The sequence below is a fragment of the Triplophysa rosa genome, linkage group LG18, assembly GCF_024868665.1.
Source record: "Triplophysa rosa linkage group LG18, Trosa_1v2, whole genome shotgun sequence".
Taxonomy (NCBI): domain Eukaryota; kingdom Metazoa; phylum Chordata; class Actinopteri; order Cypriniformes; family Nemacheilidae; genus Triplophysa; species Triplophysa rosa.
Genome location: NC_079907.1, coordinates 10,317,956 through 10,345,183, shown reverse-complemented (window position 1 = coordinate 10,345,183; position 27,228 = coordinate 10,317,956). Strand labels below are relative to the sequence as shown.

Below are 27,228 nucleotides of genomic sequence, written 5' to 3'. Positions count from 1 at the left end.
TTCCTCCTCCTCCTTTCTCTCTCCTCCTCTCATCAGGAAGCTGCGCTCGAGCCTTTTCTAGCGCGTGAGTGAGTTACTGTATTGTACTGTGAATCTCGGGAGGGGGGCTGCAAAAAAACTCCTATTCTTCTGAGGTTCACCCCCCCATACTTACAGCACCTTACTTCAGATCGATCTTTACCCGGTCGGAAGACGTAGATGCCTTTTTGATTCACGTACTTATTTTGTTTTGTTTTAGTTTATGGTTTGGTTTTTTAACACTCCGGGAGGGCAGAAATGGCGGCCAACATGTACCGGGTCGGAGGTATGTCCGTCTATATTTTTGAATAAACGCGAGTCACAACATGGCCAGCGCCGTGAGACCTGTCTGGAAAGCAAGGGTTCACTTTAGCGGGATTCCCGCTACCAGTCGCTCTCTTATAAACTCTTAACTGGTGTAATGTCCTTGTGTAAGGTAGCAATAACGTGGATGGAGAATATTTTGGGTTGTGATGTGGGTCAGGCCTCTTAAACTATCATAGCCGCACTAGCATTTAGCAAGCGGGCTATGATGCTAGCTAGCCACATCGTAAACAAATAATCATCACTTTATGTAAAAATACACGTGAACGCGTATATAGAGCACGTATCGCGATTTTAATCCTTCTGAGAGAAACGTGGGGTTTAGTCGTGGCCGTGCTGATTTTTGACGCCGATGTGTTTCTTTGTAATCATTTGTCTCCCGTTTGGCACGTATCCATTAGTTACGGGTCCTCAATCGGCATGCAAGGTAGCAAAGCGAGCTAGCATTTACGACCACCCGTGACTTTGTTTTCTGCAGAGCAACCAGATTGAGTTTCTCGACCCTAATTTACCAAAAACACCACATACGTGCACTATGTTAACGTTATATTGTTGTCAAGCGTGTAATTATTACCACATCCGTCGCATTGTTTGTTTGTGCAATTAGCCTGCTACGTTACAGTCAATGCCTCGGGATTTCATATTGTTTCATGGTATCGTTAATTTCGCGGCGATATAAGGTTGTTGCATATCGAGCGTAAATTCATCCTCCTTATAGATGTTTGAATGGGAAGTCTGTTTAATAAAATGTTACATAATTACAATTTAACCCTTCTGTCCCTTTTGTGCTCTTTAATGATACAGTGTATCGGAATTTGACCAATATGATAATGGACAAAATATTCATTTTCATGAATGGTGTCGTTTGTTTGTCAGTCTGCAATGCCATATAATCCACTGAAAATGTATTTAAGGGAAGCCCTGATTTAAAGTGTAGTGATGTTAGATTGTGTATTAAGTATATGGAGTTAAATCCTTGTTGAAATATACAAATGCAAATAAGTTTGAACTTTTGCATTTCAATGTTTAAGGTTAATGTTTGCATTACGAATTAATTATGGACCATCTGCTGTTATCATTACAACCATGGCAAAATGATGTTCATGTTTTTGGTCTTAATCCGGTAAGATTCAATAGTGTTCTTCTGATTCCCATCCACCACATAACATCCCACCAATAGAAGCCAAGACATTATACCAGTAGAAACCCACAGAGACTATTATAGGTTCAGGCAAAAATAGTACTATTCCCATTATAACTATTAAAGTTCTTAACATTTCTGTTGTGATTTATGTAAATGGCATTAAACCTAGTAAGAATACTGAAAACAGGTGCACTAATTCCCTCTTTCTCTTTGCACCGTGTATCCATTTTATCTCTTACTGTGCTTACAAAGTCTAAACAAGGTGGTAAATTCATATACATATACTGCCTTGGTTCATTGGGTCATTGCTTCCCTTTCCAAGTCCTGATGTGGTTTTCATGGTTAAAAATAATGATTTTGTTATTTTCTGCTGCAGATTATGTCTTCTTTGAGAACTCTTCAAGCAACCCCTATCTGATCAGGAGAATAGAGGAACTGAATAAGGTACGGTGCCCTCGGGCCTGGGAGGGAGAAATGGGCGTTGTTGATCATTGGGTATATCGGTAGGGTGTGGAGACAACATGGTCATGACATCGAAACAGGGTGTTCAGCCAGCTTGACAGGAGCCAAATTACTAGCATTTCTCTGCACTGCCACTATTTCCAACAGCTGTTTTGTGAGAAACCGTATCTGTGTATGAAACGCTCACCTCACAGAAAGCAACAAGACTGCAAGCAGGGCACCTTAGAAAATAATAAAAAATGCAACTCCTATGAGTATATAAGTTCCATTCTGGTCTGACATATCATATTTCGTATTATTAGCCTCACCAGACATTGTTTTGATTTTGAATTGTTTTAGAATAACAAAGTGAGTTATACAAAGTAATTTCCTTGTCACGTTCTGCCTTTGCTGTCACTAATGTGAATGTCAAAACAAATGCTGAACTGCAGAAACCCATTGGTTAGTTTTCACATTTTGATGTGATGCATCTTTTTATGTGTTTGTTAAAAGACTGGATTTATTTGTCTGACAAATTCAGTTAGCTTGCAGGTGATAATTCTGCTATTGCCACGAGGTTGGTTGAGCATCCAAATAATCACCCCGTGGCCAAAGACATGCTCAACCTATATTATTTTCCACAAGCTCTTCCAGAGATTTGTAGTCCTACACAATAGAATTGTGGGATATTGACTATTCCACAAGATAACTGCAATCAAATGTAGCTGTAGGCATTTTTTCGAAGTGACAAAGGTGTGATCACAAGGTCTTGTTTAAATAATGAAATACTCAAGATCAAATTTAGTTTTGCGTTTATCATGCACATTATGCCCCCCCTATACACCAGCTTGCTGTTGTTTTTACTCTCAGGAGTGCAGACACAGCAGGTTTTGATATACAGCACTGCTGATTAAACAACAGACTGCTACATCGGGTTCAGGTGTTTTTAGTATTGATTAAAAAAGGTGTTAGGTTCCGTGTCCCCAGTGACTGGGGTGTGCGTTTGCACGTGACGTTTCCTCAAGCTGGCCCTGTTTGGATCTCTTTTCAGACGGCGAGCGGCAATGTGGAGGCAAAGGTGGTCTGTTTCTACAGGAGAAGAGACATCTCACAGAGCCTCATTCAGCTGGCTGACAAACATGCAAGTAAGTGAAAGCTCTTCGTGTGTTTTTATCATGTTAATAAATGTATTGTTGAGGAAACCAAGGACGGTCTGTTACGTGCCAGGTGTAAGTGGTCATTTGCATGATAATGATAAGTCAGCTGAAATTGGCCATGTATATGCGCATGCGTCTTTCTTCTGTTGCAAGTCCGCGCGTGGGGTAGCAGTGACGTCTGGAGACTTACAATACCAGATGCCTGTAATTGGGCAGCAGGGCTTTCTAATTTCCTAATGTTTCGGGGAACGGGGGCCCCTCAACAAATTTGTGTTCATAAACTGGTCACGAATCACAATTTTTATCGCGCGTTAATGAGATTCTTCAAATTCACATGTCTGTTTTGCTGTACTCAGCCAGTTTTTAGATCTTGACTAAATTAGTTGCTCAAGTCTATTATCAAAGGTAATAAGTGGGATACATTTGTGGGTTTGCTGTCTCAGACTGCCATTAGGCTTGAAGAATGCTAATGACCATTCATCATTGCAGATATCTAAATTTAGCTTCTCCAGTACAGTAAACAAAGGTATTGTGAATAATTGTAATGCTCGTTTCATTTGGGAATGGTTCATTTTAAATACAAGGACATATTGCTGGCATATGCGGATGTCAGAGATATCTTATGTTACTGATTTTACTATGCTTGATGTTAAACCTTCACTGCGTTTCAATGTTTTGCTATCAGCAATCAAGTGGTAGACATGGGCAACATTACAGTAAACTAGAAGTCTAACGCCCCTTTCACACCTCACGCGTAAGCAGCGCATATTTTATTCGGCGCACATGTTAACAGATGAGAGCATTCATAATGTGTTTTTAACAGTCGCCATGACTTTCTAAAACACTTTTGCCAGGAATTTTTTGGCCAAAACCACAACAGCACATTTAAAGGATTTCTAATACAAGTATATTAATACTTAAATGCTATGCTTAAATTGCATATGAATGAGTGGAAAACGATTGCATTACGCTGTCGGTGTATTGTCTGAACCCCACTGTCATTATAACCTTCTGAAGAAACAGATAAAACTACATAAACATCATGTTATATGCTTATATTGCGTGTGTGTGAGAGAAAAGCGATTGCATCACAAGTCAGTCACTCTCTCCATGGTGAGTTAACCCTTTAGTAGTCTCAGCCTCAGACGTCATGCCCACGGACCATTGGCTAAACGTCTGACTCTGATGCATAAGGCATACTTTTCTGGAAACACTTCGAAGTCGACATCTGATTAGTTAAATTTCAAAGGATTTCCGGGAGACTGGAAACAACACGAAGCCGTCTGATCTAAGAAGTAAGCTGTCGTGTTTACAACGGTTGCTATAAGAATTCATCACGATCGACTAAACGCTTAATTCTCAAAAGAATGCGAGGTTCGCGGCATAAATTTATGATCATTTTGTTGCTGTTAACTTTTGACACGTTTGTGAAAGTACACTGGTCTGTTACTGCGGAGACATTTCCACGCCTCTAAACATGACGCGGCACAAAACGAAACGTGATTGGTTGCTTTACCTGTCAGTCATATGGCGCTGCCAACGCTCTCCCTATGCGCTGCTCCCGCTTAGCCTACGCACTGCTTCTGCACTGCTTGCGGTGTGAAACAGGCGTGAGGCTTTCAAAACGTAGCCATGTATTAGGAATCCTAATGCAATGTAAATGGTCAACTTTATTGTATGCGTCTTGTATGTGCCTTCTGACCCAATTCTAATTCCCTGTATGTGAACAGAGGACCTGGAAGAAGAGAAGGAAAGTCCCATGGAGCCCGAGTTTTCTGAAAAACAGAAACATCAGCTCCGACACAGAGAGCTTTTCCTTTCCCGCCAGTACGAGTCCCTCCCCGCCACACACATTAGGTAAACGCACACAATGCACTCCTGACCCTGTATCACAAGTAGTCAGAACTAAATACTAAAAAATGTAAATGGTATGACAACCTCTTGTATTTAATACCACATCCCTGATCTCACCTGACCACTTGTCAGCTGAGATGGTGTAATATCTTTTAGTGCCTTTTAGTTCAAAACTATGGTGCATTTTCACGATAACAGTCCCATGCAATGCCGCATAACCCCCAAGTCTTCTCACTAGGCTGTGAGTCACATCTATTCCTTTGTTGCCCGAAAGCACCTCAGGGCTTTTGTAGCACCCGCTGTTATTCAGGTGATAAATGAATTAGCAGCTGGGAGCCGGGTGGCTGCGCTTCTAATCAAAGGAAAGTCTCCTACAAGCAACATTAATGATTCAAGATTCAAAGAAGCTTTATTGGCATGATAAAACAAATTTTACATTGCCAAAGCACAGGAAAATTTAAAATAAACATTCTGCACAAATACAGATTAAGATAAAAATAAAATATAAGTATCTACAGTTAGGGCCGCTGTTGCTGTGAACCCACATCATGGGGTTCAGGGAGATCGCCATGCAAGTGAAACAGACCATAGTTAGATTTCAAAAACACTACAAATCCGTCAGAAAGATGCCAGGAACATTAAGAGCGGCCAAATCAACAATTTGGGACATTCTAAGAAAAAAAAAAACGCCGCTGAGCTCAGTAACAAAACAATCCTAGGCGTCCATATGAGATAAAAGTGGTGGATGATGACATTATCCTTTCCATGATGAAGAAAAACACCTTCACAACGTCCGGACAAGTGAAGAACACTCTCCAAGAGGTAAATATGTCAATGTTTGTCAATCAAAACAATAAAGAGAATACAAGGAAAAAATAGAGAGGGTTCACAACAAGGTGCAAAAGCCTCAAGAATAGGATGGGTAGATTAGACTTCTGAAAAAGCCGAACAAGCTCTAGAAAGCATTTTTTTGGAGAGATCAAATTAATTTCAGCCTGCATAAGACTAAAAAGAATAAAAGATATGGAGAAGGCTTGGAATATCTCATGATATGAGCATACAACATCTTCAGTAAAATAGTGTTCAGGCAGTGTGATTCCATTTCCATGCATGACGTCCTCAGGCACTGGGTCACTGGTGTGTTTTTGGTGATGTAACAGAAGACAGAAGCATCCGGATTAATTCTTCACTTGTCTGGAAGTTGTGAAGATGTTTTTCTTTATCACGGAGAGGATAATGTCATCATCCACCACTTTGATCTCATATGGACGCCTAGGATTGTTTTGTTACTGAGCTCAGCAGTGTGTTTTTTTCCCCCCAGAATGTCCCAAATTGTTGATTTGGCCGCTCTTAATGTTCCTGGCATCTTTCTGACGGATGTGTAGTGTTTTTAAAATCTAACTATGGTCTGTTTCACTTGCATGGAGATCTCCCTGAACCCCATGATGTGGGTTCACAGCAACAGCTTCCAAATGCAAACACCACATGTATAATCAACTCCAGACCTTTAACATGCTTCATTTATGAAGAAATTATTTAAGGAAAAGCCCATACCTGTGAATAAAACAGCTTTTTATTCAACTGTCCAATTACTTTTGGTCCCTTGAAAAAGGGGAGAGCTTCATATTAAAGAGCTGTAATTCCTAAATCCTTCAGCTAATCTGGATGTGAATACACTCTAAATAAAGATGAGAGTGTGCACTTTAAGACAATATCTATTATAAAACTGTAACTCGAATACACTTTCATACACAGTTAAAATAACAAAAAATGTGCTTCTGTCCAAATATTTATGGACCTAACTGTATATATACGTATCAATATAAACAGAAAAAGAGCAAAGTATTGATAAAAGTTCTCAGTGAGGGTGACCGGATCCTGTCATATAGTGTCAGTTTGTGTGTGTTGTGTCAGTGTTTTGTTCTGTTGTGCTGGTTGTTCTTTTGTCGTGGCAGGACTTGACATATCTTGCAGCTAGGATTGAGCTTACTGAGTTAATGCTGGTGTAGTGGTTTGGGGATGCCCGCTGAGCTTGAGCAAGATTGATATCACCCGCCAAATAAAGGAAATGGCACTTTCTTTCCTCATTTTGTTTGTTTGGCTACGGTGATCCATAAATGTTGAGTGGTTGTTCTGTCTTGCCTGCTGGTCTTTATAATGGATTATATTTTTGATTTATGAGAATATATGTCAAGGTTATTTTATTACTTTTTAAAGTAAATTCAGATGAAGACTTAAAGGGGTCATATGGTGCGAATACGTGTTTTTCTGTGTCTTTGGTGTTATAAGTTGCCCATGCATGTATTAGACACATAAAATTGCAAAAATTAAAGTGTCGTAACAAAAGATGCATTCTATCTAAAGCGAATGCTCACCCAGACCTGCCTGAAACGCCTCGTGTAACCACACCCCCACAAATCTACATCAGTTTGTTTTTAAACCTTAAATCGTGTATACACATTGCAATACATCTAAAACAAACGATAATATTCTTTTTAGCCGTGTCATACGACCCCTTTAAAGCTGCACAAACAGGAGTGCGACCTAAATTGTGATTTAGTTTTTTTAAACTTTTTTGCACAATTTGGCTGGTTATTTTTACTTTACTGGAAGTGATCCTGGACTATAAAAGTGGCAAAACACACAAAAAACATGTAACTCGCTTCCACGTCACATCACAGTTTTTTCATGCTTTTGTAGTTTGCGCAGACACAATAATTGTATCATCTTGCCAAAACGCAGCTGTCTTGTAAATCGGGGTTTTCAAACTTTTTTTTTAGCTGATCCCTTTGACCTAAATCATTTACTTGAGGAAGTAAATATTTCAATAATTTAATAGCACATTTGCATGTTTAACTTCAAAATAATTTTTTTATCTGAGGTTTTTATTAGTAGAATTTTACATAACAAAATTTTTCTAAGCATTTTTTTCCCCCAAAGTAATGGAAACAACTTGTATGTGCAGTGTGCACTGGTAGACATACAGCAATTCCCCCTGCAATTCCCACGTGAACCACCAGGGGTTTGCTAACCACAGTTGTGAATTGTGCAGTGGTGTAACTTTGTTTTGAAAAGTGGTGGGGACAGAGATGACAAAACCATTACTTTAATAAATTGTTTCTGTAATAACTCGTTGGGAATATTTAACATATATAGCCTAGTGGGCGGTCCGTCCATTGGCTACTGCGCTTTTTGACTCCAGCTCTCGGTCATTTGGGGAAGGTCATTCGGCTTTTGTTGTGCATTACATTTTAAAACCGTTTATTCCTATGACTAAAAATGTCACTTGTTCATTGGTTTACACGTTTTTGTGCTTGAACACTGGATGCACAAGCAAGTGCTGCGAGCGCAGATGATGCACGCGTTTCATACTGGCCGTGTTTCTGGAGTCGCGGCTCTCTCTCTTCCGCAAGTAACTTACGAGTGTGAGCAACGGGAGATGGTGAGAAAGCGGCTCATCCTGCGTTTTCCACGAGTTTTATATATTTATGGCCCCTAAACAATACACACCTTCCGCAAGCATTTCTTAATTTCTTCCAAAAAGTGATGGGGACATGTCCCACCTTTCCCACCCGCAAATTATGGAATTGTGACATACAGCTCTGTAACTGGTTTTTGTTACATTTACATTATAGCAAAAAGAACTGAAATTAAAACATAAAAATTAGTTTCCTCAAACCCTGTCACTTTTTTCATATAAGACAGTCATTTCATTAATTTGAATGAATCTGCTTGTTTAGACAATTCATGTAAATAACTCAAGTTGAACATGACAGGAGATTCTCATTGCCTTTTAAATACATTCATAGCCTTCTTTTAAAGTGTAGTAAGCTTTAAAATGTTTATGAGCAGCATATAGCTCAGAAATCTACAGTTGGTGTCTTGGTAAGACTCCGAATCATTTAGAAAAGGAGCGCAGACTGATTAGCATCCTTTTATTCACTCCTCAATAGCTTTGTAATTTTTGTACAGTGTTTTCTGCTTCTTATCTGTTAGCCATTTCCTCTTTCTGCCCTCTCCCCAACCCTTTAATTTCCTCCCTGATTGTCCTCTCACCCATCTGCTCTTTTCTCACCTTCTCATCTGTGCTCATATCACCCTCACACGTTCACGCAGTCTTCTGTAATCTTGCACCTAGTTTGTCCCCCCTTCTCCCCCTCTGTACTGTGCTGTGGATTAGAGGCAGCTGTATGTACGACATACCATACGTCACCAAGCACGGGCTTTGTTTTTAATCTTTGTCATTTTTTTTCTTTTGAAACAGAGGGAAATGCAGTGTGGCGCTTCTGAACGAGACTGAATCTGTTCTGTCCTACCTGGACAAAGAGGTAAGATCATACGTGAGTTTTTAAAAGCTGTTTTGTGTTGATTGGATGTCTAATTTTTTGGGTTGCCTGCTCTCTCTGTCTCTCAGGACACATTTTTTTATTCACTGGTGTACGACCCCACACAGAAGACACTGTTGGCCGACAAGGGGGAGATTCGCGTGGGTCCGCGCTTTCAGGCTGACGTCCCCGAGATGCTACAGGAAGGTTAGTATATAAATGCCGTACTGTACCTTGCTTTTGAACTCTAGAGCAAAATGCAAACCTGTAGCTCGGGAGGGCCTAAAAATGAGTTATATTGAGTCTCATTACTCTATTCGGGAGTTCTGAGGGCAGAAGCTGATTTATTTTGTGTTTTGTGAAGTTTGTTGCCTCTGGAACTGATCGAGCCAAGGAGTCGTGCTGCTCGTTTGCAGTGTTAACTTTCCCAGGGAGTTTGATTTGCGAGCACTGGCGCATCACATGGAAAAAACTGAACTTTTACAGTATCAGCGTCTAGTATCAGTCAAGTGTGAAATTGCTCTTCTGTCAGTCTGTGACCCCACAATAACCACTCTCTTAAACTTGGGAAAATGTCCAGTTAACAACTCTCATCCTCTGTAATAGGAGGCTTGTAACAGTGTGCTTGAAGTTTTTTTATGATGCAAACACATACATAGATGTGACAATACATAGACAAGATTGATACGGAGCATCATCTTTGTGAATGATTGCTAAACAGCAACAAGGATATTGGATGTGAGCCCACCTGCATAACTCAATTATTCTGACCTTTTTGTTCGGCATACATTTTTCATCCAAAACTGTTTACAGTTCAGCATTTATAAAACACAAGATTAGGTCTTTATCGTGAACTTTTTAAGCTGCCATCATTACTTAACGCCAAGTTTGATTTATGTGTTAATTCACCTAGTTGCCACGGTAACAAGTTGCCTTGGGCTTACTTGACAGGATTGTTGATGGCATATTTATCATATTGTTTTACACAGCCGGTTCTAATGAAATCAAATGTGTGTATAGGAGAACCTGATGACAGAGACCAATCCAAAATGGAGGTCAAGATGTGGGACCCAGAATGTCCGCTGACGAATAAGCAAATCGACCAGTTCTTGGTGGTCGCACGGTATGTTTTTAATTTTTCTTCTTAGCTATGGCATATTAACAAAAGGGCACTGTCAACTGTTTTTTAGAGACCCAGATATATTTGACATCAATTGGTGACCGTATCACAATTGCTTATCATACAAGAGAAAAGATGTAAACTCTTAAATTTATTAACATTACCTCAAGATCACATGGTTACCATTGCGTTCATAGTTTGGTAAATGTCTCTTAAATTTAAGTTACATGCTTTTGACAATTCAGTTGTAGGAACAAACTATGCTTATCCTAAAAAATTCAAAAAATCCACATTTCAAATAAATAGTCCTTATCCTTGTTTTTTTCTTTGTGGGAAAACTGGGACCCATTTTTGGTCTCAACCCACTTGAGAACTTATAAAGTGTTGCTTTAAGACACCAAAATTGGTGCTTTTAATTCTAATGGCATATTTAAAGTTTTGTGTTGACTCTGGTGATTTGTGTTCAGAGCTGTCGGTACGTTTGCCCGGGCGTTGGACTGCAGCAGCTCTGTCAGACAGCCCAGCTTACACATGAGCGCCGCGGCAGCCTCACGAGACATCACACTGGTACCCACCCGCATCTTCTCTCTCACTCGATATATCTGTTAGAGAGGTGATAAAAGGGATTGATTCCTTCTGTCTGTCTCACGTGTTCTAGTTTCACGCCATGGACACCCTGCACCGGCACGGCTACGACCTGTCCAGCGCCCTGAGCGTGCTGGTTCCTCAAGGAGGACCTGTGCTGTGCCGAGACGAGATGGAGGAGTGGAGCTCTTCAGAGGCGAATCTGTTCGAGGAGGCGCTGGAGAAATACGGCAAGGACTTCAACGATATCCGGCAAGACTTTGTGAGTGGCTAGCAGAGTTTGTTTCATTGGACGTACATAAAAGATGGGTGTGAAAGAGTTTCTAAAATAGTTATGGATTGGATTGGTCCACAAAAAAGTGCAGTTAAAAATAGACATTGCACATAAATGAGTACAAAGTGGTGTGCAACATTGCATTAAGAGCAGACAGGCGTGTCTGCTGCACCGTTTGTATCATGAAAAGTTGTGCACTGTGGAAACAATAGTCAGGAGTCTTCAGACAAGTTCATCATAACAAAAGGGCTGAACAAGCTTTATTTTAAAACATCTAAATAGTGTTAACAGAAAACAACCCACCCATGTTTTTAAAGAGAATAATGTACTTACACAAGTTGTTAACATCCAAGAAAGTTGTTTAAAGTCACTTTCCTTCTGTCAGTGGTTGAGGTGGCTTTTATGCTAAGTTGATACAAAATTGATGCATCGAAAATCGCTTTGCAATCATATCTTGACCCTTGAACTGAAATGGAATCCATAGTGATTTCCAGTCCTAACAGAACAAGAACAGAAGTGTTCACAAGGAGCTTCAAAAATAAAGAAACTGCTCGAACAGAACTCATCAGTGTGGTACTTTTATCACTGGAAAACCTGAGATTATACGGAGGAGCAAAGCAAAGAATAGGATAGGATAAATAATGATAGGATGAAGAGGAGCATAAATGAAAAGAAGAAATGATGTATGGGTGAACAATGAGAAGTTTGAAAAAGCTGAAAGGATTTGACGTGGAGCGTGATTCTTCTTGACCTAACTGTGCACAGTTGATCTGTTGATCTTGTGAGACAAGAGTACTTATTTGTGTCAGGTCTGGAGCGAGATCTTCAGTGTTAGGGTTTGAACAGGATGAAGAGCTGGTTTTATTGCTCTGAGAAATGGGCTTTCTTTACTCTGTGGTTTGCTTTTTAAAACAGAACAAAACTGTGGCACTTTTACCAAGACAATTTGCTGCAAACAATAAGAGCTGCTTCTTCACCACTCGATAGTCCAGTAGAGATCGACTTGATTTATATTTAAGCACTTTGAAGCGCTTCTCTGGTCGTCTTTCTTTTCTCCTGTTTTGTTTTCTTGTCTGTCTTTAAGCGATCATCGATTGATTTGTACTATGGCTGAAAGGTAGAAGAGAAGTAATGATAAACAGTCTCTTGCAAATCATCCCTGCAACGGTCTGGGCTTTTCTAGTTCTTCTAATTCATAATTCATTTTGATTGGTTTATTGGTTTAAAACTGAGATTGATCTGCTGTCGTGCGTGTCAGATGCCAGGCTGTTTTGAACTTGAAACAGTCCACTTGCCTTCAGTGGTCTAATAATAGCTGTGTCAAAGTGAAAGACAGTGACGTGTGAAATGTTCTTTTAGTGTCAATAGTGATGGTGCACAAGAAAGAAAAATCAGAGATCGCTGTAACTCAAACAACACAAATGTACAGGTTCATTATAGGGATCAAACCACTTGATCTGAGAAAACCCACATGTAACAATGGCAGAAACTGGTTGAAGTGAGGAGAGCCCAGTTTTTTTTTACTGAAAATCTTCAAGCCTCCTAAAGCAGATAAGCTTTCCTTAACTAAAACTAAGACAGAAGTACATTATTTAAAGGTGCAGTTTGTAACAATTTTGCAGTAAAATATCCCAAAACCACTAAGCTAGTGTTATATATTTTGTTCAGCTGAGTACTTGCAATATCTCAAATGTTTCCAACTACTTGTAAATCGTGAGAAAATATCCACGTTCCCCTTTGTTACCTCCTTTACTGGCGTAGAAACCGCATGACAACAGTGTCGTGGACAAATGCGGAAGTAGTGTCTAGCAAGCCACTAACTTGTTTCAAGCAGTCACTTATTTATGGACCACAATTATTCGCAACAATTATAAAACTGTACCTCATCTGCTAACATGATTTCTCGTTCCCGTCTGATTGATGGCCATCAGCGGTGGAGTTGAAGACAACAGATCCCATCATTCCACGCTCCTTCACAGCGTCATCAAGCTACGGCATTGTTGTTGTTTTGATCGTGCTTTGATTTTTACAAACTGCACCTTTAAACTTAAATAAAAAGCAAAAACTAAAATTAAGATTCAAAAGACACTTTATATACAAATACAATACAAATGTGCAAAATGCAATACAAATATGCAGGGTTAACATCATAGTTGCAGAATTTGTTTTGTAAAGAAATGAAGACATTTCCTGCTCTTTGTTCAAAACAAATGTCTTTACATTTGATCCATTTATTTGGAACCGAATTGAAATCCAGATTGATTAGTTTCTAATGATTGTTCTTATGTCTTGAGTTCAAGAAACACGAAGGTAAAAATACTGAAACCACAAAATGAAGTGCTAAAAATACATATCCAGCACCTCAGGATATTAATGTGAATGTTCTTACACCAGCTGTCGGCACAGAACACCTCTGTATTCCTTTTTATACTCTGATCAGCGTTGCATAGACGAAAGCCAAAAGTGGGGGCTCAACCAGCTTGATTTGAGGATTTCTTTTTTTTTGCCCGTTTCAGCCACGCTTCCTTGCGCTCAGCAGGTGCTCATGAATAATCATGTGCGTCTGCATGTGATTCCAGACATACAGACGAAATAAACGATCTGTGAATTTAAAGACTTAATTCTACATCTCTGTTAAAATGGTTGTGGAGTTTTATTGTGGGGTACAAAAGGTGAAGTTAATATTAAAATTTGGTGCTTAGTTGTCTTGTTTCCAGGTATAGATACAATAACAATAGGCTTACTGATCAAATACTAATGAATTCTAAACAGATTTTTTTGTTATATAAAATTAAAAGTTTGCTTGCGTTTTATTATATAAAATTAATGTTTTTATTGGAAAATGCAAAATAGAAGCACTTTCACTAGTCTGGGCTCAAATTTTGTGTATCTGAATTGAGCATTATGAGGAGGTTTTTGGACCGCTAAACAAGAACTTGAGCTGCATCTTCGGTTCAACCTCCTCATGGTCCTTCTGAAGTTACTTATCTTTTATTTCAGCTTCCATGGAAGTCGCTGACCAGCATCATCGAGTATTATTACATGTGGAAAACCACAGACAGATACGTTCAGCAGGTGAGTAGCTGTTTACGTTTTTTCTAATGGCTAAAAGGTTTACACCGAAAAAGATTCCGACTGTTGGCTGTGATCGTCCTTGATTTAGCTTTGTGCGTTTATCCTTTTCTTCAGAAACGATTGAAAGCAGCCGAAGCAGAAAGCAAACTGAAGCAAGTCTACATCCCCACATAGTAAGTGTAAATACTTTTAAATGTTTAGGCCTCTCCTAAATTCGCACTATTTAAATGCGTCACTTCTCCTGTAACGAATTAAAGTGTAAAATCTTATTTGCTTTCTGCTCTACAGCAACAAACCCAACCCTAACCAGATCTCCGTAAGCAACGGCAAGATGGCAACTGTGAACGGCGCAGCGGGCACAGGCAGTTTCCACACGGCCGGAGGCGGCCGCGCATGCGAGAGCTGTTTTGGTGAGTAAGCACCCTCTTCATCCAATTACAGTCAGCATAGCTATCCAATCAATTCACTCTTCCCAGAGGACATGTCAGGCTCTCAATGTGATCAATTTGATGGGATGCTACGTTTTCACCCTTTAATCTTCCAATCTGTGTGATCAACAGTGATCAGTTTGGATCGATATTGTTTGATAGTAATGAATACATGATGAAAGCATAAAGATATTTAGAGTTTTCTCAACATTTAATCCTCTTTCAGTGTTTGCTTGAAGATTAGATTGTAATTGCATTCAGCATCGAAGGCTGAATGGTCTCAGTTATCTGCAAGTTTTTTATTATTTAACATTTTTTGTCAAAACTGCCTATATTTTAGCAATTTTATTAGTTGAGTTTGCATTGCTATTTGCAGTTTCAACTGTTTGTGTTTCAATGGTAAAATGTTTCCTCTTGTCCCCATGTTTGAGCAGTTTGTAGGTAGATTTTTTTCTGCAAAAAAAGCATGGCTTTGTGGCGGTTTCATTATTTCTTTGTTTGAGTGGCTCGACATTGGCATAAAAATGGAATAACATGTACCTTCAATGTCTTTAAATTTGCAATGAAAAAAGCCTTTGTTGCTGATATGGCATTAAAGACAAGTCAAAAAAATAAGTCCAAAATAAATGACACCACTGCTAAAAATCACAAGTTGTGATTTTTGGATGTAGCTGCATTGGGATTTTTTTTCTAAACCGGAATATGACCAGTTGTTCATAATCAGACCCGGTAATGTAGCTGTCATTAAATCTCCTGTTTTTGTTTACAGCTGTACAGTCTCCCCAGTGGTACTCTTGGGGTCCTCCCAACATGCAGTGTCGCTTATGCGTGTCCTGTTGGATGTACTGGAAAAAGTATGGTGGGCTTAAGATGCCAAGCAGAGCCGAGGGGGCAGAGGAAAAGACGCCTCCAAGTCCTTCACACACCGTGAGTAATAAATGTATTTAGTGTGCAGATCAACAGCGAGGCATACAGTATGCGAGTGACGAAAGGTGCATGTTGAATGAAGAATTACTTTGAATGAAGCCACTTGAACACATGAAGAAGACCATCTCTGTCTTTTCTTTGTCTTCATTTGGCTAGCCTTGTGTAGCTGATCCTTTGACCGTGATGAAAGGACTTTTTTCAACATTTTGTTTTCATGTGCCGTATAAGGGGGGAAAAGGGCTATTGAATAGACCGAGGTGGGGTCGTGGGTGTACAATCCGATGCTGAGATTTAAGCCTGCTGATTTTAAATGTCTCCTACTCCTCTTTGTATAATCACCTTATTTCCTAATTTTTCTCTATAGGAGGTGCGTTCTCGTGGTCACGGGCCCCGCCCGTCTTCCCACATGGTTCCGATGAGGAACAGCGGTAGCCCCAAGTCCTCCATGAAGACCAAGCAAGCGTTCCTGCTGCAGGCCACGCGCCTCACCAAACTGGCGCGTCACATGTGCCGTGACCTCATCAGGCTGCGCCGGGCAGCGCGCCGCCCATTTGTGCCCATTAACTGTGGCGCCATAAAGGCGGAGTGTAAGAGCTCTTTAAATTCCTAACTTCAGCCTCGTGTACAAATGCACACATACATCCACCCACTCACACACCCATCACCCGCAAAGCCCCGCCCGCTCTGTTCCCTGACCACACGTCTACACATCTCACTGTCATTCCTCCCCTCCATATTCTTGTCTTGTCTTGTACTGTTTTTATTATTATTATAATTATTGTTATTATATTATTATTTTGGTTTTTGTATACCCCCACCCCATTTCCAATAAAGACTGCCTGTCCTCCATAATTTGTGTTTCAATCATCTTTTCAGTTCAAATTCACTTTTGGCATACATGTTGACTTAGGTTAAGTGTGTTGTGATGTTTTTTGTATTTGATGAAGAGAGTTTTATATGCACACAGAGCACACAAAGATAATTGAATATATTATGGTATTGCTTTACCCCAAATTGTAAATATACTTGAAATGCATATCATAGTCGGAGCCTTAAATTTAAAGCTTCATTGTTAGAATTAAGCTATATTCTGCACACTGTGATGCACTAAATTGACTTTGGATAATGTTTCCGTAACATGTTTTGATATTTCTCAATTCCTTTTTGATGAAAGTTTTCCCTTTTCCCCTACATAAATATCTTTTAGTTTTGTGTCGTTTCTCAGCCAATATGCTCGCCTGCAATCACTTCACAGCATTTTAATGTTTCACTTCGTACTGCTGGGAGATGTAGTTTTGTCATTGGTTGGAAGGTTTGGAAGGATTTCAGGGTTGGATTGATGGACTATGGGTTACTTTTTATAGTGTAAAATAAAAAAACATTCTTTAATTTGTATGAATTTGTGTATTTACATAGGCCTCAGTCCAGCCTGTCACTATAGGTTGCAGTGTACTTCTTGGGACAGTTTGGTTTAGACAGAAGGCCGTTTAGCTTTTGCATAAAACAAATATCTTATAACGTTTTGAACAGGGATGTTTTTTTATATAAGTTTCAGAAATTATGTCTAAAACAATTAGTGTGAATAGTACTAGCATGGGACTTTTCTTTTTAAATGGTGTTTTCATATTTTTTTGCAAAATGTATTTATTGGCTGAGATTAAATTATTGGACAGTACAAGGTGTAAGTAGTTGTGTAGGCTATAGCACTTGGTTAAAACGGTTAAAGAACGGTCCCGAGCTAATCTATAGAGAAAAGTGCAGAATTGTAGGTAAAAGGATATTTCACCCAAAAAATGAAACATTTATCGTTTATTCACCCTCAAGTTCTTCCGTGTGATATGTCTGAGTGGGTTTGTGTGCATACAATGGAAGTCAATGGGTTCCCAAATTGGTTGGTTACCAACAATCTTCAAAATATCTGTGTCCTGCAGAAGAAAATCACACAGGTTTAGAATAACATGAGGGTGAATGAATGAAAAAAACATTTGGGGGTGAACTTCACCTTTATTATATGTGCGTTTATTTCACAACTTTAATCTATTTTACTAGTCTACCCCTGTATAATCATTTACATCATAGAATGAGAATAGATTGGGTTTCAACAATGCACTTAACAACAAAGAAATCGCATAGAGAACTTTTAATGTTTAACTCGAATGTAAAATTGATTTTATCTCTGCAAACTGGTGTACTTTAGAACCGAAGAATACTTCTCTTCTATTGTGAGGTAGCTAACGGAATTGCTTTTTTAATTCTAAAACTGATCCATCAAGTAAATAACATTGACAGTCTTGTGTCTACGTAATGGCATCGTGAAGGAGGGTTTGTTTTATTTGCGAGAACTCTTGTTAACTGATATTCTTTGTGTTTCAGTAATGGAAGGATGATGGACTATTGGTTTCTCTGTGTTGGCAAAATTTATGATCTAATTAACTGGAGGTACAGTAAGTGGAAAATCATTTGAAAAATGTTGAGTCATTAGTTAGAGGTCTATATACACATTTCCTATTGTTTGGGACAAAGTTTGAAGTTTGTCCTATTCTGAAAGTTTGCACATTAAACTGTAATTTATCAAATGGTCAATTGAAAACTGCGAATGTTGGTCAATGGCAGTAATTGATTAAGACATCTGGTTTTGAGAAGTGTGATGCTGGCGCGGTGTGCTAGAACGCCTGAATCGAATTTTAACCGAGGGAAGGAGAAATAGACCTGCGTTGCAGTTTAGACCCCTGTTTGAGGCTGATATTTTGTTGCCAAAACAAGCGTTGGTGGTGTTGATAGTGCCTATAGTAGTCTACTGTATAGATTTGAGTAAGGGTTAAGTTATCAATCCTTTTTTGATGGCAATAATTTCTAAAGACGAATAATACATAGATTGTGCAAGGGTTGCGAAATAAAGTGAATTAGTGCGTTTGATTGACAGGAAAAATTTTGCAATACCATAACCTCAAGTGCAACATGTTTTTAAATAAGGCACAGATGAGGTCTCACGTCACAGAGGCCATTTCCGTCACATGCACTTTTAAGTAAATCAGTTTAACATTTAAATCAAGGAGCAAATCACCTGCCCTACGCCTGTGCAACCCTTTTTAGCCCACCTTCGCATTGCCCTCCTCCAATCATACGATCCTTCATTCTGCGCTTCCATTCCACCTCTGTCTCCACCCCAGATACACATCTCTGTATCCCCAACCATAAAAAGTTCTATACGTTTCTGTGTCCTGAATCTCAAGGGACCCGGGGGGCATGCTCTTTGGTTTGTCTCTCTTTTAATTTTCTTTGTGTGAATGTCTTGTGGCCAAGCAAACACAAATAAAACCATGGCTGAAACCATCCTATGAGTCCTTGTAGTTTCATGTGTCTCGTGTATCTGTCCATCATCGTGTTGCACGCACACCGAGAGCAGAGCAGCGATCGTGTGAAATCTGTCTCTTCTGATAGCATGAGCTCCGGTCGTGACATCATTGTGTTGATGTGTTCGGTGAATGTGCACACTCATAAAAACCTGCCGTGAATGCAACTTTGCATTTGCTTTCCTTCTTCCAACTTCATTTAACATGCTGGCTAGCAAGGTTACATTTCACATTTTGCCTGAGATAAATGAGACGTGCATGAAAATCACTTAATAATCAAATTCATTGCATCAAGGTGTGAGATGCAGACTAATTCTGAAAATTTTTGCCATTTTATTCCATTTGGTTTTGCATGGGAACTCATGTCCATTTCAGACAATCATAAAGCAAAATGAGGTTCAGTAAAAACTGCATGCACCAATACCACATAAAGTAAATTATTTATTATATTTCTTTATTGCATTATGTTTTTAGTGACTTTCTTTGCATTCAAGCTATGCAATACTGTTTGCACTATTAAAATAATTCAAACCAGCATTTACTGTTCACACATGAAAATCCAACAGAGAAGTTTCGGCACGCATAGCCCGACACTGAGGTTCATTCAATTTAAAGAATGGATTTTATGTCAGTAGATAATGTAACACCTGGTTCACTTTCTCCATATTAGATGTATTGTTGAAGAGGCGATGAATTGAAGTACATCAGTACATCTGAGGGTAGCTCTGCCAAGACAATACGAAGAACTGCCTGAAGAAAATGACTTAAACTGCTTTCAACTCCTGGAGTTTTAATGAATTTTAAAACGAACTGCTGAAAGTTGGAGCGATTGTAATGGGTTCATTGTGGTCACATCAATAGTCTATAGTTCGTGGAGCGGGGGGATGCTCACCGGGGCCTAAACAATGAGCGGTGAAGCGAATGAGCGGTGAAGCGAATGCGATTTGACTCTGTGTGCTGAAACGCAGAGAGATTAGTCACCACAAGGCGGTGTATCACAGCGGCATCCATCAAGCTGACCTATTCAGTATGCTCGCGTCGGTGTACGTGTGTGCTTGAGAATGTCTTTTTGTAGCTCATTGACTTGGCTCTGTCTCCATTTGTTTGTTCTGTACTGCTGGTTGATGAATAGATATGATCCGGGTGTCAGAAGGCATGATGGGGCGACCGATGAAGCCCAAATCCTCTCCGAGGAGCACCCTGACCAGCGTCCTGCAGTATCTCGGTGAGAACTGTTTGTTGCTCTCTGCGCACGAGGTCACTGCTGCAACTGAGATGCTACAGTGATGTTTTGATATTCTGATGTTTTAGAATCTCGTCCGGCACCTCACGTTCAACGGTCCCACCGCACCCCCGGCCTTCAGGTGCAGCCCCCGCGGCGACTTCTTTCCTCTCTTCCCAGTCACGGCCCCCTTGGCATGTTGGGAAAACGGAGCTATCATCACCATAGCAGGGTCGAGTCCGCAGAGAGAAGGGCCGGTGCACCAGGACAAGGTGGTTGTGTGCTTTGAAACGTATAGTGTGTGATGCAAATGCCCCCATTGAAAATCAATCATTGGTTAAAAAACTAGCTTAAAGTAATAGTTCACCCAAAAAAATGAAAATTCTGTCATCATTTACTCCCCCTCTTGTCATTTCAAACCTTTATGACTTTTTTTCTACCGCAGAACACAAAAGAAGATGTTTTGAAGAAAGTCGGTAACCGAACAGCACCGGCCCCCATTCACTTCTATTGTATGGACACAAAACAAATGCAAGTGAAAGGGGTCCAGTTACCAACATTCTTCAAAATATCTTCTTTTGTGTTCAGCGGAAGAAAGAAAGTCATTCTGGTTTGAAATGACAAGAGGGTGAGTAAAATGATGACAAGAAGTAAACTATCACTTTAAGCTGAAAATAAAAGTTAAGAAAGAAAAAGACAAAAAATAAGAATTGTTTTAAATTCTGCACTGGTTTTCATTAATTTTCATTGCGTCGTGGTACACAAGATGCTTTTTGGAACATTCTCACTCCGTGCTGGTCTAACATGGATTATCATGTGTTGAAATGAAACCGACAAATACTAAACCATGAACTTATGTTTGTGATACTATTACTTGTATCCCACTGTATAAAATGTTAGAAATAGATAAACCACATGACCATAGTAATATCTCTCAATATGTCTTTTTTTAGAAAACCCAGCTCATATTGTGGGACCCGTTCCGGTAAGTATCATAGACTTCATCAGTATAAACTGCACTTCTGCGATCCCATTAGATTCAAGACACATCCGTACAAATCTGCTGATTCTACTGTACTGAAAAAATAATAACTCACAGGCTTCTGTGTTGCTTAGAGAAAGAGAAAAGTTCTGTCTTATAAGAATTGGTCTGGTGACAGCTTCAATCTTCAGCCTCAGAGGTTTCTCTCAGATTATTGCGGCTGGGTACAATGGAAATGAGAAATGAGAGACAGCTAAACAAACGCGAAGGCAGCCGCTGTTCTTTCATGATATAACTAATGTAAATATGGTGTGGGCTTGCTTTAATACTCGTTTTTATGACTATAGATATTATTTTTATGCAAATGCCTCCGAAAAACTTCAGGGATCCCAGGCAGACTTTTCACAATTATCATGGGCAAAAACAATACATGATAATGATATTATCATGATATCTATTTGAAGAGTTTATTTGCGAAAACAGATAACTTAAACAGATAAAAATCTTCAAACATCATGTTTTTATTATGTTATCATGTTTTTGTTGTGTTTTATGTGTTAGTTAACTGTTTTTAGTTATTATTACTTAATCAGAATAATCCAACTGCAGTGTGATTGTTTTTAATTGGAATGCACAATAAATAACATGATTTCTGACAAATGTATAACTTATAACTTATCTGTTATCTGTTTTTGCAAACAAACTCTTCATTTAAATGTTTGTTGTTTTTATTTAAATAAATAATGCTCCTAGTCAGTTTATTTTGTCTTTTCTCTTTTTGGCCAATGAATTACATTCAAAAGTGTAGAGAGGCAGACGGAGAGATATGTATCTTTTGTGGCTCTTAAGGCAAGTTTTGAAAAAGGTGCGAAAATTTTATGATACAGTATTATATCTATGGTATTAACACAATATTATAATTATGGTTTTTAATATCACGGTTATTGTCAATACTGTTATATTGTGATTCTAAACTGTTTATAAAACTATTTATGACAACAATTCTAAAGACATCAAGCCTTTCATTGGAGGTCTGTGTCGTGACTGAAGATTTAAGATATTCCTCTCTGTTCCTCTCTAGCAGCATAACGGAAGCAGCACCGGTGGTTCTAACCTTCGTGGCAGTGGCCTGATGCAGCGCAAGAGACGACCCAACTGGATCGATGCCCCGGATGACAGCTTCTTCCTGGTTTCCAGAGAGACGAGGTGTGCAACCCCACCTCGCTGTCCACCCCTCAGACCCAAACTTGTCACGTGCTTGTTCGCTCACTGTGCAGTCATTTGATTAACTTTACTCTGGCCCATGTACGGAGCCATCAGGGAAATTTAATACAGAACAGCAGGGCGGAGACGCTCGGTGTCAAAAAGCCCTTGTGCTGTTCTTTCATGACTGGCACCTGCAGAGATTATCCCCTGAGATGGCATGACACATCTGATTAGGCTTCTATTATTTTGATTAAACCATCACGTAAGAGTGACGGATTTTAGTGACAGTGTAATTACTGCATTGGTCATACCCAGTGACAGTGATGGGTTAGAGATCTTAAACCGCAATTGTCAAAGGAGGAAATGGGTCAGTCAATCTCACAGACATCTGTGATCTTTCAGTTACAAAGATGCTATATTTAGAAATATCCATGATCCTGTAAATTTGGGGCAGCATGGACCAAACACTTTTTGTTTACTATAAATGAAACCTGATTTTGGGATGCAGATTGAGGTTAGTTTTAATCTAGAGAGACTCCACAGGTAACTTAATCATATAACACTTCACAAACATACACTACCATAGGTTTAGACACACTTGATATGATTTTATTTTATGTTAGTCATGATTGTAAATATTGTGTTTAAGATGTTTATAAATACTCAACATTAGTTGTGTAAACAAGTACAATTTAAACTATTTTAAGTGGGTGGCAGGGTACACTGTAAAAAAACAACTAGTAAGATTTACTTAATTTTTTGTGTTATTTGTACTTTTACTTCAATTTTACTTCAAAAGACTGTGTGCAAAAACTTGACACAAAAATTAAGTAAAATTTACTTATAAAAACGGTGTGAAAAAAACTTTACAAAAAATGTTAAGTAAACTTTACTTAAAAAACAGTGTGCAAAAACTTGAAAAAATTAAGTAAATTTTATTTAAAAAGACTGCGTGAACATTAAAAAAAAGTCAAGTAAAATTTACTTGAAAAACTGTGTGCAAAACTTTAGGTAAATCCTATAGTTGTTTTTTACAGTGACAAAAGTGCTTGGCATACATAGCAACTTACAAATTTAATAATAAAAATAATTATTTCAGGGAAATGCAGGCTGTTTTGATTGAGCTAAATTAATTATAATCACTTTATTTTGCAGTTTAATTTAGTTTATTTCACCTTTATTTTTACTGCTAAATAAACTGAAAAAAATGAACTAACAATAAAAAAGCAAGCTGGTGTGTCTAAACGCTTTACTGGTAGTGTTTCTGCAGAAATACACAGACCTCAAAGTAAATTATATTTATTTCCCTTTATTTATTTCCTGTAATGTTGTGGCGAAGCACCGCAGAATAGTTCAGTAATCCATTATCCCCTATTCACAGTATTTCTTGACGCTTTCTCAGTATTATGCAGAAAATATTAACTTATCCACTTTTAATTCTCAGTCAACAGAAATGAAATATAAAAGGATTACAAGCTGCAGAATTGAATGAATTCCTAACTAAATATGTACAGCTGCATGAATTTTCCGCATCCACCATGTTAATGACTGACATCCCTGTTTGCTCTGGAGTACAGATTTGAACATTAAATAAAACATGTTTTAATTTAAATTACAAATTAGTTACGTTGGGTAGAGGAAATTAGACATTATGATTTACCCTGTCTCATGGATCCGTTTTTTCTTGACTACTTACTAGTGACTGTTTGTTGTCTCATTTTGTTGCTGCAGCTGTTAGACACCTTCTCATGGTAAGATCGCACACACCGTACACAAAGGCTAAACCACATTACCTGTGGAGTCTTGCAAAATGCATAAAATGTATGACCAAAACAGACACAGGATTAACCAATGCAATGAATATGATTGGCTATTTTTGGCGTTGACACCTCAAACTGCATAATTTTCCTAATGTGGGGTAGAATGCAGATATTTATAGGAGGTTTGGTGCTGAGAAAATCCAAGTCTAAGTAACTGTGAGCTGGAGCTGTAAGGGGATGTAAGAAAAATGCTTTTCCATTACAGTCCCATCCATATGAGCCACGACCCGCACGACTCCCTCTGGCCTTCAGCACTAGAACGGATGCATGGCTAAATTTAGAGCCACTGTTCTGAAAGATTAGCCTTTAACTAGGCAGGAAACTCGGAGACAAATGAAATTTGGTCTGTGGCTCAGACCAGTTTTACACCATCATAACAGACTGTCAGGTTTCCCTCTTATTGACATTTTTTATACTTTTTAGGTTATTTTTTTACATGACACTTGAATGTTTTTTACTCAGTCACTTTGTAGTTTGTGTAGTGTTTGTGGTTGCTTAAATGGCTCATATCCATCAGCGTGTTCTGTGATTTCCTTCCACTTAATGTGTACTTGGGTTCATTCATGTAGTGCGATTTATATAGTAAACACTGATGTTATGAATGCACACGGCACATTTTAGATCGAAATCTTGCATTTGTTGTTCGAGACCTTGTTCATGATTTTTTCATTAGGGTCAATTTAATCTAAAGGCAGTTCCCTGTGGATAACTGTCGGCCTCATTCATTTTGCATGAACATAGGACCCAGGCAATTTTTCATTACTTACATTGCTACTGATCATGAGTAGAACATTATTTATGTCACTAAGCCATGTTGATTTATGTCATTTACACCTAATAAGTCCAAGCTGTTACATCTGTTACATCCATGCCGAGTCGAGCAGAGCTGTGCACAGAAAAACATTTCTTTCTTTCTTTCTTTCTTTCTTTCTTTCTTTCTTTCTTTCTTTCTTTCTTTCTTTCTTTCTTTCTTTCTTTCTTTCTTTCTTTCTTTCTTTGCTATTCAAACATCTGAGTCTACATTGAAATCCTGGGATTCGTATCCTAATTCAAATTCATTTAACTTCAACTTGGAAATAACAAACTTTTAGAATTTATACAGTTTATAAATAATATCAAACAAAATGCATAAAAAAGATGTAAGAAATTTGCTCAAATAAGCAAATTTGTTATAATGAAAAATAAGCATTTTAACAAGTGGACTTTTTGAAGTTTGAATGGTATTGTATATTTTATACATTTAATACATTTTACATGATATATTTTACACAAACAAGCAATTATGAGGGCATGTTGCCATCACACATCAACTTGTGTCAGTGTCTACTAGTCTATTGTTGGTTTATACTACACAATTTACAAACTTTATTCAGTTGGGCATTCCAATTTTTCTCAGAAGGGAATTGACATTAGATCTACTGAGTTTGGAAACAATATGCAACATCAAGATCCCACAAACTTGCAAAACGGAACAAAGCATGTTAGTTCTGCTTGATATTTTAGCAATATCCTGTTTGTACATGATCAATAACAATTTACCACATTGCCGTCAGAGATAAGTTCATGTACATGCTGAATCACTGCCATTTTTAACAACTGCAGCTTATTGATTTAATCAGTCTTTTATCATTCATGTACAACATGACAAAACCAAATAACTGTAAAAACAAAATCACGCATTCAAAACGTTTTCTTTCAAATATCTTCTTATAAGTTAAGTCCAGCTTGCTCACAAAAATACTTTAATATACAAAAATCTGTCTAGACATGTTTTTCAAAAAGCAATTTATTAAATTATTTTGTTTTATTTCTCTTATTTCCTTTTAGGAAAGCCAGAAGGATGCTCTCCCGTTCACAGTTAAGAAGAGCGTGTAGACAACCTTGTGAGCAGATCAGCCTGCGCAGGATCCCCCAGGGGCCAGCGCAGGTACCTGTACTGGCACCCCCCCACCCCAGTTTACGGATGCGAGGTCCGATCGTCATCCACGACTGACCCTCGCCTGCGATGCTCCCTCAGCCTGTTCTGTCAGTTTGTCATTTGCTGCCTAAATCTGCACTGCACAGGCCACAAACCACTAAAAAGCTTCTAGTTCTTTAAATTTTTGTACATTCGCTTCCTCTTCTGGACAAAAAGCTTCAAGGCACATGGTAAATAAAGCATTTAGCCATTTTGTATGTACTGAATACTCAAGTTTCATTTCAACACTTTACCTGGAAGCGAGGTATAGCATCAGCAGGTCTTTGATAAGAACGGCTGTAGGGACTAAATGGAGTTGGCCATGCCACATACGTATCATGTACAGATCAATGCTAACGAATGCTGACCACTCAAAAGACTCTTTTGAGAAGTTTTAGTGTACTCTTTGTAAGTTCATTTTGCTCTGCATTGGATTCCTTTATTTCTCTATATCTTCTGTGTGTATCATGACAAGTACAAGTTTGTGAACTGTTTTTATATTGTATTTAAACAAGGACTGGACATCACTGTCCAACAGTATTGTATGTTATTGACGATTCCTTAATTTAAATAATGGTCTTTACTGGGAGCATGTTCAATAGATTCTTTTAACTGATGATGTTTTGTTACTGGATATAATGATTTGTGGAGGTCATGCCAGTTTTTGCATTTCCCCTGAAATTTAAATAACTTCTGATCATGTATCTAGAATATTCAAGACTTTACAGTTTCAGGTGTTCAATAATACCTTTTGGTTTAGAAAATTACTGGCATGTTGACTTAAGAGGGGAAAAGAAACAGCAATTTTTTGGCACTTGACATTCGCGTTAACTGTATTTCAAATGAGATTCTTACAATTCAGAGCATTCCTCTATGGGAATATTCATTATCCAGGCTGTTTATATAGCATGTGACCGTGATAACGATAAGCTCATTTTGATTTCTATGCCTCATACATTTATGTTGTGTTTCATTGTATGTCACACATTTACTGAAATATGCCTAATAAAAAAGCG

At 38.6% G+C, this 27,228-nt stretch overlaps 1 protein-coding gene across 3 annotated transcripts; it reads left to right on the top strand.

Annotated features, from left to right (window-relative positions):
* The first annotated feature begins 70 nt into the window (after positions 1–70).
* On the top strand, positions 71–27,228 carry mta3 (metastasis associated 1 family, member 3). 3 transcript variants are annotated; one of them, XM_057357892.1, is made up of 20 exons: positions 71–304; positions 1,863–1,930; positions 2,979–3,072; positions 4,815–4,941; positions 9,203–9,266; positions 9,353–9,470; positions 10,284–10,386; positions 10,851–10,950; positions 11,042–11,230; positions 14,243–14,317; positions 14,432–14,490; positions 14,606–14,727; positions 15,515–15,672; positions 16,037–16,259; positions 20,158–20,250; positions 20,337–20,519; positions 21,201–21,232; positions 22,311–22,435; positions 24,167–24,186; positions 26,083–26,197. In XM_057357892.1, the coding sequence occupies exons 1-19, from the start codon at positions 277–279 to the stop codon at positions 24,171–24,173; spliced, it is 1,968 nt and encodes a 655-aa protein (XP_057213875.1). In that variant the 5' UTR covers positions 71–276; the 3' UTR covers positions 24,174–24,186; positions 26,083–26,197. The 3 variants fall into 3 exon arrangements, with proteins under 3 accessions (XP_057213875.1, XP_057213874.1, XP_057213873.1); XM_057357891.1 differs by lacking the exon at positions 24,167–24,186 and having other exon boundaries at positions 22,314–22,435; positions 26,083–27,228; XM_057357890.1 differs by lacking the exon at positions 24,167–24,186 and having other exon boundaries at positions 26,083–27,227.

Bases quoted from the DNA above. Each gene is read 5' to 3' on its own strand.
- mta3 (XM_057357890.1), top strand. From the start codon at position 277: ATGGCGGCCAACATGTACCGGGTCGGAG. The intron at 9,471-10,283 runs GTTAGTATATAA...ATGTGTGTATAG, and splicing joins CCCCGAGATGCTACAGGAAG to GAGAACCTGATGACAGAGAC. The intron at 11,231-14,242 runs GTGAGTGGCTAG...CTTTTATTTCAG, and splicing joins ACGATATCCGGCAAGACTTT to CTTCCATGGAAGTCGCTGAC.